The 12,611-nt window shown below is 38.6% G+C and overlaps 1 protein-coding gene across 2 annotated transcripts in view; it reads left to right on the top strand.

Annotated features, from left to right (window-relative positions):
- Window positions 1–9,123: 9,123 nt before the first annotated feature.
- Window positions 9,124–12,611, top strand: part of SLC38A9 (solute carrier family 38 member 9) — a gene marked incomplete at both ends in the record, with an annotated part of 43,954 nt that continues 40,466 nt past the window's right edge. For both annotated transcript variants that reach the window (XM_084234163.1, XM_084234162.1), the window contains one exon: window positions 9,124–9,236. In XM_084234163.1, coding sequence (XP_084090289.1) covers window positions 9,124–9,236 — 113 coding nt within the window. The remainder of the gene's footprint in view (window positions 9,237–12,611) is intronic.

Raw genomic sequence — 12,611 nt, 5'->3', positions numbered from 1 at the left:
TGCCTATCAATTATGCATTGGGGTGTTCTTTCAATGCTTAGCCAGTGAAGGCAATGCCTTAGCCCTCTCTTCCTCCTTGCACAGAGACTGAAGAGCTTAGCATCTTCTCAGTCTTCTCTGAACATGTATTTAGAAAAAGGTATGTTTCAAAACTTGTATTCTCCCGAATATCTACTGCCTCACCTCTTCCTTCCTGGGTAATTTTTGTCTGTCTATTGCTTACCCTGATTTGTGTAACAATCAGGTGGTACAGTGGCTAATCTATTTGCTCTGTGTGTGTGCGTGTGTGTGTGTGTGTGTGTGTGTGTGTCCCTGGGTAGGCACAAATATTGCTTGAAATGTGTTCAGCAAACACTGCCTTGGTAAATTGCTTCTGAGGCAGGGAAAATAGAAAATAAAGGCAGGTCCTTGAGTTAAACCTCCAGGAAACCACCAGGTAATGCAAAACACAAAATTACAATTCTTTGAGAATGAGGTTCATATTGTTACCTGTGGTAACAACCTACACCAGGAATGTGTCTTCTAAACTACTGCCAAGTTGGAAAGTGGGAGATGTTCACGGAACTCTTACCAACGCTCAGCACTCTTGTGTTCCTCTGATTGTTCTTTTTTATTAATTAGAGTTCCCAAAAAAGTTTAATTCTGATAGTTTCCAACTAATTTGATGCTTTTATGGAGGACAGTTTGCAAGTTAACTACTCTGTCATTTTCACTGATGTCGCTCCATACTTTTGTGCTTTACGGCCTTGACCAAAATTATTTTCTCTGCATAGAATGCAAAGTGAGACAATTTTGCTGTTACTGAAAGTTATCAAAAGAATATACTGCTGACTTGATGCCAGGACAAAGAGCAATTGCAAAAGGTTTTGAATAAGAGTACCAACAGCAAAATAACTTGTAATTGCCTTAAAGACGATATTCATTATTTCGCCTGCCTTAACAATTGTCGAGCCATCAATAATAGCAATAGAAGCAGTGTTTCATAGTGTTTGAGAGCATAGGGTTTGGAATAAGATCTGTTTGAATTCTGGCTCCTCTGCCACTTAAGAGTTATTTAGGTATGTGACTTAAATACTGTAGTGTTTCCTTTTCTGTAAAATAGGGGTTGTATATACTTCCAGAGTTATGGTAAAGACTGAAAGAGCTACATTTAAAATACTTGGCATGAAATATTAGAATCTGGGTTCTTTAAATTAGGGTATCAGGTTACAGCATTGTGTCTGTCTGGTTCTGTTTAAAAATCATTGGCTTCCTATATAAAAGGGCGCAAGTGTTGCCCGATGTTTACAGGGCACTTACCTTGAACTTTTTGTAACAAGAGGGCACTTACCTTAAACTTTTTGCAACAAGCACATGGATTTTACTTAAATTGTATGTTTACTTGGGGGTGGCTTTGGAAGAAATTGCTAGGGAAGGTAGAGGTGCTACCTTCCCAAAGCTCCTCTTGTGGCCTAGAGACTAATTTGTCAACAATTTAAAAACAAAACAAGTGTCTAGACAAGAGAGGGAGCGTGACTGCCTAATTCTTTTTCAAAACACCTTCCCGGTATTGCTTCCCGCCTGTAAGGAGAGTACAGGACACCAGCCAGGAAAGCCTGCGAAGAAAAACATAAATGCGATTATCAGCCACAGAAGTAGAAAGCACAATAGCCTTTTCTTCCGTGGCCTCCGGGGCAGGAATTCAGTCCCTCTTTCTAGATGCTTTAAATCCCAAGCAGGGGATGCCAAAACATGCATGAATATCACGCGGCGGCCCCTCCTTCCGAAAGCTGGGGGCTGGGCTCCGCGCGGAGCAGGGGTTTGATCTCGCAGAGCCCTCTGGGAGTTGTAGTCCTCAGCGGCGGGAAGTTTGACAGCAGAGGCCGATTGAGCGGGTTCAGAACTCCATCCCCCGCCGGCCCCCGCGGCCTAGGTAGGCCGTCGCCTCTTCCTGTTCGTGGACTAGAAGCCCTGCTTCAGCGAATTGAGAGGGTTTGGGAAGGTGTCCCCCGCTCTTACCCGCCTTCCCACCGAGTTCGAGATTGAGGGCTCGGCTATTCAGGTAGAACACGTTCCCTGATCTTTCAAGCTCCCTGGTGCAGAGGGTGCGGAGGGCACGAAGGGAGGCGGCGGGATCGGCTGAGCTTACTGTGGAGCCGGCTGTCACCCCGAGAAGTTCTTGGATGAAATGCCCCGGAATAGTTGCTTCTTGGGGGAGCGGTGAAGCCAAAATCCGGGGCCGCAGGGACGGCTGCGGAGGGGCGGCGCGCGCTCCTCACTCGGCCCAGGTGCGACAAAGTCAGGTGCTCCTACCTGGGCGAGAATTCGAGGGGCTGTGGGTGTGGGTGTCGCCTGGAGCCCCGGGGAAAAGGAGTTACGGTAGATGGAACACCCCGGAGAGAAGAGGGAGGAGAGGAATTGGGGGATCCGCCGGAATGGGAGCGTTCTTCTCTGTCCCAAGTAAGGACGATATAGAGGAGAGGTGGGGAAGAAATCCCTTTGTACCTTGAGCTAGGACCATGCATGTGGTGAGGGCCCAGACCGGTAAGTCTTCATCAAGCTCTTCCCCATTTCAGTTGTGAGAGTGAGTTTCTGAGAGTAGGCGGCATCATAGTTTAATTGTCTTAGAATAATAGAGCTGAAAGTGGCCTCTGAGAGGAGCTAGTCAAGCACATTCTCCAACTTTACAGGTGAGGAATCTGAGGACATCGAATTGGAAAGATTGACTCTTTCGTCACTAGACAACCAGTTAATGGCCAACCTGATCGAAACCTAATTTGTATTACTCCCAAGCTGTACCTTAATCATTGCTGAGGTCAGTTGATCAGCAAGCTCGAACCTGTTCCTCCTTTTTTCTGACAAGTGCAGGATAACGGGCAATCGCTGAAGGGAAAGTTTTTTAACTTTTGAGGAAAAGGTCAAACGAAACCTTTTCTTAACTTGAAAAAAATCTCCTTGCCTCACAAGCAACTACAAATTCCATATTAAGTTAAAAAGTTGGTAGCAAACTAAGTTGTCACCTATAGTTTCTTTGACCCTAAGAAAATAAAGTTCCCATTTCCTTCTTCAAAGTATGTTCACTGGACCTCTGAAAAGTCTGAGATTTCTTATCTCAATTTTATGCATACATTTCAGTTACATACATAAAATAACATGCTATTAATTGTGACTTTATTATACCTTAAATATTTACAATAAAGGGCAAACAGCATAGGAGAATGGGAATGCCACTTTGAATTACAAATTAAAATAATAATTTATAGTTTTTTTTAAATGAAATATGGGCATAAGAGTAAAAAAAAAATCATTGACATTAAAATTTTCTACTAGACCTGCGTATTATAATACACTAAAATTTCAGTCCATTGTCAGTTTTCTTTCTTGTTGCCTAAACATAAATTGAGAGCATTTAGGGTTCCTAATGAGGAAGGAGAGGTTCTTTGGTCCCATCCCTGTTTTGACTGGTGATATCTTTATTTGGCTGCATTATTCTCCAGCACTGTCACACTTAATGCCTTTTGAAGCGTTTACTGATCAGGTTGAAAGCATTCACATCACATTGGAGCATTATAGTTCTGTTGACTGACCATTAAACAGTTCATAAGGAAGAGGTTTTGGTTAGTTTGTTACTGGACTTCATAGTTATTACTGATTTTTAAGAAAACGCATATATGTAGCACTGTTAGGGGGAAAAGGATGTCCTAAAGCTAATTCCATACAGGCTTTGTGGACTCCAGGGCTGCCCCATAACTGTACAACTGCTTTCACCAGACTGCCTTTTTTGTGATATGGTTCCATTTACTTTATATTGGCATGCTACAGAGGTGGTTTACTGCTGACCAAATTTTGCCTGCTGTCATATGTATTTACTTCTTATAAAGTTTCATTGAAACACAATCATCCTCACCCATTTACATGTTGAAAAGCGTAATATATTTACTGACCCTTTTACAGAAAAGAATTTGTCAACCTCTAACCTAGTAAACTTAATGTAAATATACTATCTGAAAACTCTGCCGTGTGCAGAAATATTGAGTAATACTAATTATCAGTACTTATATGGGTCCATATTGTATTTCTTTGAGCAAAAATTGTCTTATTGCAGATTGATGCCAGATTGCCAATAATATAGATTTGCTTTGCAATGCATTGTGAAGGAAGTTTCTGAACCTAATGTGCAAAGATTGACATTCTTTGAGATATTGACAAAGTCAATATCTTTTTTAAAATGTCATATAAGCAGCCTAACTTTTTTTACTTGAATCTCTGTCCTTTTTATGGAGATAAGTGCTTTAGTAAAACCACCAGCATGCAAGTTAATAAATTCCTATTTTCCTAAAGGCCCCATACTAAAACCAGTCTTAAATGATTAGGGAGTCATTATTAAATGACTTAGCTTTGACATTAATATTCTTGCATCTGGGACTTTGTTTTAAACTCAGAGAATTGAGTGAGATATTAGAAGTGAATATATATGTTTATGTCATTTTCTATATTTAGCTCCCTATAGCAGTGTTATGTTTATCGAAAATTAATGATATAGGAGGATTTAACATTTTAAATAATCATTGACAGCACTATTCTATGCTATTACCTATGTAATATTAGCTGTGAAACACTTATTCACCTCTCAACCTAATTTGTCAAACTTCAGAATATATTATAGCTCTATTCATATTCAAAAAGACATTAAAATTCCTTTGAAAGAACATGCTTTGTGAATTTGAAGTTCAGGCTGATTTATTAAGGTGACTGAAAATTTCCTTACAGTCCTTCTTTACTTGTATATTGTCAAATCTGATTAAAAGGAACTACGGACTTCCAACTTTAACAATTTATTTTATTTTATTTATTTTATTTTTTTAAATGTTTTTTTTTAATAGAGGCATGTTTTATTTATTTATTTATTTGTTTGTTTGTTTGTTTGTTTTGTTTATACATGCACTGGGTACAGTCAGAAGCGCGGGAGGGTGAGAGAATTCACCAGAGCGGGGAGCAGAGCAGGCAGAAAGACCGAAGCACACTGCTGAGGGGAGCAGCGGGCGGCAGGAGAGGTCTGCGCGCCATGTGGGACCCTCTTCCGGTGGCCGGGGAGCAGCCGGGGATCGAACCGGCGCCGCAGAGGTCGCCGGCAGCTTCGCAACCCAGCGCTCAACCACTGCGCCACCGGGGAGGCCCCAAACTATTTTAAATCACTGAGATAGCGTCAGTTTTTTGGTTATTTGGAATAAATATCTAATTCGACAATAACACAGAATTTCAGGTTTGCTTGGAACAAATACATATTTTGTAATTAAACTGGAGCCAACGTTGATTCCTGAAGATCTCTCACATTTTCCTCAACCATGATTATTACTTTTTGGCAAGGCTGACTGAAATACAAGGAACTTTATAGATAATTTCCTCTTTCCTGGTTTCCTAACAGTCAATTTTTAGTGAAAGTATTCATCTCCAGGAGTTAAAAGAATCCTGTATTTCTAAATTTGGTTTAATGTAAGAACCAAAACAGAGAAACCTAGCCATATATTTCTGCCATTTTGGATTCAGCTATCTTTTTTCTATCCTCTCTTGGCTATCGACCTTTCCTCCTGTTGATTGCCCTGGAAGAATTGCTGCTGGATAGAGAAATACCTAGCCTTGAGACAGAGAAGTTTGTATCAAGAAAAACAAATTCGTCTAAACTAGTTTGCTTCAAGAAAAACAAAGTGTATGTCAGATTTGTAACCCAGATACTTGGGCACATGTTTTCACTCTTTCTAGTCCTGGCTGTATTTTAAAAAGTTCTAGATTATTTGCCATTCTAGATGTTATTGTTCTTTTATTTGCAAATCCAGATAAAAATCTGATTTTTAGATGCTGCTTTTGTCTTCTAAATAGCCTGCCTCCTTTAAGGCAGACATCACAGTATAATGACTATTTGAAATCTAAGTAACCTGGTTTCAATTCCAGTCTTAGCTTAAGAGATGAGTGATGTTTTTTTTTAAGAGAAGTTACTTCTCTGAGCTTCAATTTCTGTTTCTTTGTAATTTGAAAGTAATACCTATTTTCCAAAGTGTAAGGATTAGTTATAGTTAAATGACATAAAAAACTTCCGAACAGTATTAGGCATTGAATTGTCAGGGCGAAGGGGGGAATCTTCCACCCCTCTGTGTTCTTCTTGGGCTGAACAAGTAATCAAAATAGTATCAGAGAATTTAGCAAAAGGGAAAAAATATAACAGGCACGAGGAAACTACAATGATTATGCAGGTCCCAACACTTATTGTGAAGAAGGTGGTATCAATTTGGTCTGGAGGGGCCAAGGCACCTAGGAGAGGGGAAAGGATGGCTTCATCTTTACATTTGAGGAGGGGAAATGATTTCATCTTTACTCTGAGTAAAGATTTAGATTCTCAGATAGGGAAGATAAACCTAAAACTGGATGAGACACCCGCCCCCCAAATTACATTATTCTGGATTATAAAAGGACCAATGATTATTCTTTCCATGAGGAAAAGGGCAGAACTTAGGACATTGACTATTTCTTCTTAAATTAGAAAAGGGTACATAGCATAGGAAAGAGAAAATTTCCCTCAGCCTCAAAGAGAGTTGATTGTTCTTAGCTCAAAATATTTAGCATACCAGGGCTGGATGTCTTGAGGAGACCCGTTCTAAGAATCTTGGGGTGGTTCAGTTTGAGCACTTTGAGAATAAATATTAATGTCATCTCCCACTACTTTTCTATTGACGTACTGTAACAGGGTGGTCCCCAGGAAAGGGGGAGGTTCCCTGCCCCACCCAAGGGAGGGTGGAGCTGAGCAGGAAGAAGAGAAGCTGCAGAAGAGACTGAGGAAGGAAGCAGGATGGAGCCAGGAGACCTGGAGGAGGCGTGTGGAGCCTAGAGACACGTGAAGAAACTGCTCTTGTCTTTTTGGTCATGGACTGGGTGACACAGATGTGGGTGAGACCCATGGGGAGGGGACAATGGCAGCTTTTATCTTGATGTTGATTTTGCTCTTTTCCTTTCGGGCTTGTCTGGTTGTTTCTGGCCCTTTTCTGTGGGTCCCCACTGGAAGATGCTTTAGACTGTGGCAGGCTTTGGGGCCTTGCTCTGGGCCAATCCCGTTTGGATGGACTTTTACCCACGAGGGGACGGGTAACTTTGGGTGCTTCATTTAGAAACTAGACTCTGCATTACCTGTATTGTTTCCTAGTTTTATTAAAGTTCCTTCCCATTAAAGTCTTATATGTTTTGTGTTGATGCGGCGGATGGCAGAACCCATTTAGAATAGGCAGGTTTGCGGGGTTTGGGCTGCCCCTCCCCCTGTTCCATAACAGTACCTTCTGAGTTTTTCTCCAAAGTGACATCCAGTTTTCTTCTTCAGAAATGAGTTCTTTCCCTTTAGTTTATTTCTATTTTATTTGTGACAGTTCAATACTTCTATAAACTACTACTTTTTTTTTTAACCTCACTGAGTTTACTCACTTTATACTAAAGGCATGAGGAGAGTGGTCCTTTATGGCAAAACATTTGTAATAGGTCAAGTAAAGTAAAAGGCTGAGAAATGAGTATTGAATTTATCATGAAAATGAAGTATTTTTGTTAAGTAATGGAAAATAACCTGATTAGCATGGGTTTAAGAAAGAATGAGAAAATTTTATCCATTTTGTGTTTTCTAATTGTCCTGCCTCTTTTTGTTTTCCTCCTTGTCTTTCGTAGGCCTATTATTTTTTTAATTTTTATTCTTTTTCCTCCTCTGCTAGGTGATAAGTTGAATGCTGATTTTTGTTATATTCATTGCCTTTAAAATCACAACATATCACAACAAAGTTCAACATTGATCTGGACTGTACAAGGATCATAGAACACTTTTTTTTTTTTTAAAGATTTATTTATTTATTTATACAAGCACTGGGTATAGTCAGAAGCGCAGGAGGGTGAGAGAATTCACCAGAGCCAGAGCGGGTTGCAGAGCAGGCAGAAGGACCGAAGTACACTGCTGAGAGGAGCAGCGGGTGGCAGGAGAGGTCTGCGCGCCATGTGGGACCCTCCTCTGGTGGCTGGGGAGCAGCCGGGGATCAAACCGGCTCTACAGAGGCTGTGGGCAGCTTCGCAACCCAGTGCTCAACCGCTGCGCCACCAGGGAGGCCCTCTCTAGGTTCCTTAACTTCACCTCGGTGGCCTGGTTTTCCTCACCATTTTGATGCTTTTTGAAGATTTTTTATTTTATCCAGTGTTTTAGTTGTTTTCTGCCGGAAAATAACCCAATTTGTTTTATTATGAACAAATAGATTGCCCCACTAATTTGTTATAAGCTGGAAAAAAAAAAAAACCTTCAGTTTAACTTAGCAAATTTCTGGTAAAATGAAATTTACAAAAATAAAATTTTAGGCATATTTTATCTCTGTAAAAAAGATGTATCTTGGGCCTCCCTGGTGGCTCAGCGGTTGAGCGCTGGGTGGCGAGGCTGCCTGTAGCCTCTGCGGCGCCGGTTCGATCCCCGGCTGCTCCCTGGCCACCAGAGGAGGGTCCCACGTGGCGTGCAGAACTCTCCTGCCGCCTGCTGCTCCCCTCAGCAGTGTACTTTGGTCCTTCTGCCTGCTCTGCTCCCCGCTCTGGCTCTGGTGAATTCTCTCACCCTCCCGCACTTCTGACTGTACCCAGTGCTTGTATAAATAAATAAATAAATAAATAAATAAATCTTTAAAAAAAAAAAAAAAAGAGGCATCTTCAGCAAATTCCCATAGTTTTCCAATTCCTTATGTATTCATATGTATTACTTAGTAGTAAAATAATTTTTTCAGAAGATTTATTTATTTATTTATTTATTTATTTATTTATTTATACAAGAACTGGGGTACATAGGCCAGATGTGCGGGAGAGTGAGAGGATTCACCAGAGACAGAGCGGGGAACAGAACAGGCAGACTGACTGAAACAACACTGCTGAGGGGAGCAGCAGGCGAGGCAGGAGAGGTCATGTAGGTATCACCCTGGCCGGGGAATGAACTCACATTGCAGAGGCAGCGGAGAGCTTCACAGCGCTGTGTTCAACCGTCTGTGCCACCAGGGGAGGCCCAATAGTAAAATAATTTTTAATTAAACTTTTAATTATCTTTTCTGATTATATAGGATTGATTTCTTCAGTGCTTAGAGTCTAAGAAAAATGTCAAATATGGATAGTGATTCTGAGCATCTTCTCAACCCCGAGGCAGATTATGAAATAAATCCTGGGCCTATGAATATTCAATTTGATTCATCAGATATAAGATCCAAACGGTAAGTTTTTAAAATAAAATTATCTGTAACTAAGCATACATAGTTTAAGTTGTAAAATATCCAATTTCTTAGCAGATTTGTGTGTCTGTATATGGGAGGGAATAAAAATTAGTAATATGAATACTGTTTCCTTAATCATACTCATCTTTTTTCATAAACCCGGTATCTCTGATGGGGGAAGAGTTGGGGTAAGTTTTACAAAGTAAGATGTAATTTATTTAAATGATTTAACATATATAAATATTGAATGCCTGCTTTCTGCAGGTAATATGCTAGAACAGCACAGTAAGAGTAACACACATTCTTTCCCTCATTGAACTGAAATTCTTGCAACTAGTTTAAGATAATCTGAGTTTAACATTTATTTCCCTGCATACTTGGAAAACTGAAAAGCATCCATTAAAAATTATAAATAGTAGAAGAATTCGGTCAGGTGACCTTTTTAATACAGGCAAAAATAATAGCATTCTGATGAAAAAATGTAATGGAAGAAAACATAAAATGCCTTAAGAATGTGTAAAGTCTATATGAGAAAAACTTTAAAATGCTACTCTTGGACCTAAAATAAAATTTAGAGTATTTTTTTCAAATTTTGAGATGTGGATTTTAAGTTGTACTGTTTTGTTTTTAATATAATCCTAACATAAATCAATGTCATTATCTTTGATGCAATAATCTCTTAAGACTTAGAAAAAAAAGTTTTATATTTAGTGGGAGAACTTTTTGGACTTACTTGGTATTTTATCACATGTTTCTTAGCAATTATAAAAATGAAAATTTAAGCAAAATAAGTCAGTTAAGATGTCACTAATACCTTATATATTTAAATTTTGATTCTTCTGAATCATTTTTGACTTGTAGTTATCAAAATTGGTATTTTTTTTAATCCCCCCACAAAACTGTCCTTTGTACCATTTAGAGCATTGGTAATATAGCATTTCTTGAAAGAAAATTCTTGCAGATCACTAAGACTAAAGTTTTGATGTTTGTACTTTCCTAATCTTACCAGAAGGTGTCAGAAAAGGTTTTCTAACACCATGACTCCTATTTCTTCCTCAAATAGTCCTTTAATGGTTTGCTGACTGAAATAACCAAGAATGGCAAGAACTTATCATGCCTACATATTTAATTGCTGACATGATTAAAAGATGCCTGAATTATGAGATGCACTCTTGTTTTAGAAAAGTTTTCATTAGAATCAGTAAAATATGACATGTAACCAAAAAGCTAATTCTGCTCTCAGCGAAAATATTCACAAGTAGAATGTCATGCTCTTTACATTTTAATCCATAAATTTAATGTGATCCTTACCCCCCAAAAATGCCAGCAGCCAATTCCAAAACTTATATGACACAACAATTTTCATTGTAAGAATTAATTTACAATGTCAAATAATATATATATATATATAAGGTTGATTAATGCAGCATTTTTTATAAAAGCAAAAAGTGGAAAACAAAGTATCTTTTCTTACAAGACTTGATAAATAAATTATGGCACATTCATACAGTGGAATATTTTTACCCATTAAAAAGAAATAAGTGGCTTTATTAACCATCAAATTGTAACAAGTCTTTAACTTGCTTTGGAAATTGACAAAAGTCAAGTGCAGCGCAATGTGTATAATCTACCATTTGGATAAAAAAATAAGTGAACTATATATAATACAATATCTATAAATGACTCTCAGGGAATAAGTAGGAAACTGTAAGAATAGTTGGTTGCCTACTCAGATATAAACTGAGTGCTTAAGATAGGAGGTATGGCAGAGTCTTTAGGTAAATAACCAACAACGCTTCAATAACAACTATTCAATATCTCTTGCTAACAGAATCCCTTTTTTGTTAAGGGTTCCAATCCAGGAGATGTAGAAGGATTGGTTTAAAGTTATTCTTGATAATCCTATTTTCATTTTCCAGCTCCTTAATTTTTTAGCTTTCTTGCAACCACCAGTAGCAATGTGAAACTTAATCACATGAGAAATATATCATTGTCATTTATAGTGGCTGTCCAAGAATATAATGAAATGAATCTTATAATTTTTGCTTTCTTATTCCAACATTTGTGAATACAAGAACTAGTGAATACTGATTGAATCCTCAGGATTTTCTTGAAGCCTCTAAATTCTATGATAAATAATTGGCCACTATGACTATAGAACATAGATAAAGTTCATTCCATTGTGATAAGTTGATAGGAGTTCAAACAGTTCTCTGAGAAATTAACTGTAGATCAAATGGAAATATGTCTTCTATAATAACTTGTTAAAATGAGAAGGAATTAACTATTTAGAATCATGGGATAACCGCCTAGGTAAGCATGTTCTATGGAAGGCAAGTATTTAGCAGTGTTGAATATATTTGCTTGTGTATAATTTCTGTTTAAGAAAACAGAATTATAGTTTATGATGAGGAAAGAAGTGTGTTTCATAAAACATTGTTATTCCTATCCTATATATACATAGTATTTATATATATATAAAAATAAAACTGAGACATACTGGAAAAAGTATCTTCTATCAGAAAAGCCAGTTTAGACAACTGTTTCCAAAAATTCTGTCATTTTAGTCACTGCACAACTTTGGTGATATACTATAAACACCTGTATGGTATAATATTATAATTTAATATTTAAAATCTATTTACTTTTTTAAATTAGGATTAGTTGTTTCTCATCTTCACATATTTGTGTAATGAGTGATTTGAAGCAGTGTTTTTATTTTTCCTAGTATATATTGCAGTATATAACAAGTAGTTAAAATAGCACTCATCCTTGTATTACCTAAAGTTATCTTAAATATCACCACATTTTGGTACAGTGTTCAGCTGCTAGGGAGTGGAAAAGAACATTTGATATTTTTGGATTGCTCATCCTCAGTGTAGCTTGTGGTTAATTCTGTTTCTTCCTCTGGGTGGCAGTCAAAACCATGTATCAGTTCAAATGTAGCACTGAACTGGCACAGTGCTAGATCTTTTTATCATTTTGGTGGAACTGGGATCTAATTAGACTTAGATGGAGAAAGAAGGCTTTTCACTAGCGGGTGAGATTACCTGTTAATCATTTGAGTCATTCGGTGGACTTCTGTAAGCTATACAAGTCCACTCTTCCCTTTGCAGGTCTCCCCTACCTCATCAAGCGCGGGGAGTATAAAGAAGATGCTAGGAAAAAAGCAAGCATAAAGAAATATAATCCCATGGGCCTCCCCGGTGGCGCAGCGGTTGAGCACTGGGTTGCGAAGCTGCCGGCAGCCTCTGCAGCGCCGGTTGGATCCCAGCCGCTGGCAAGGGTCCTACATGGTGCGCAGACCTCTCCTGCCGCTCGCTGCTCCCCTCAGCAGTGTACTTTGTCACTCTGTCTGTTCTACTCTCTGCTCTG

The sequence above is a fragment of the Talpa europaea genome (genome assembly GCF_964194135.1).
Source record: "Talpa europaea genome assembly, chromosome: 5".
In the NCBI taxonomy this organism is placed as follows: domain Eukaryota; kingdom Metazoa; phylum Chordata; class Mammalia; order Eulipotyphla; family Talpidae; genus Talpa; species Talpa europaea.
Note: the sequence above shows the minus strand (reverse complement) of the source record. Positions and strands in the feature narration are given on the sequence as shown.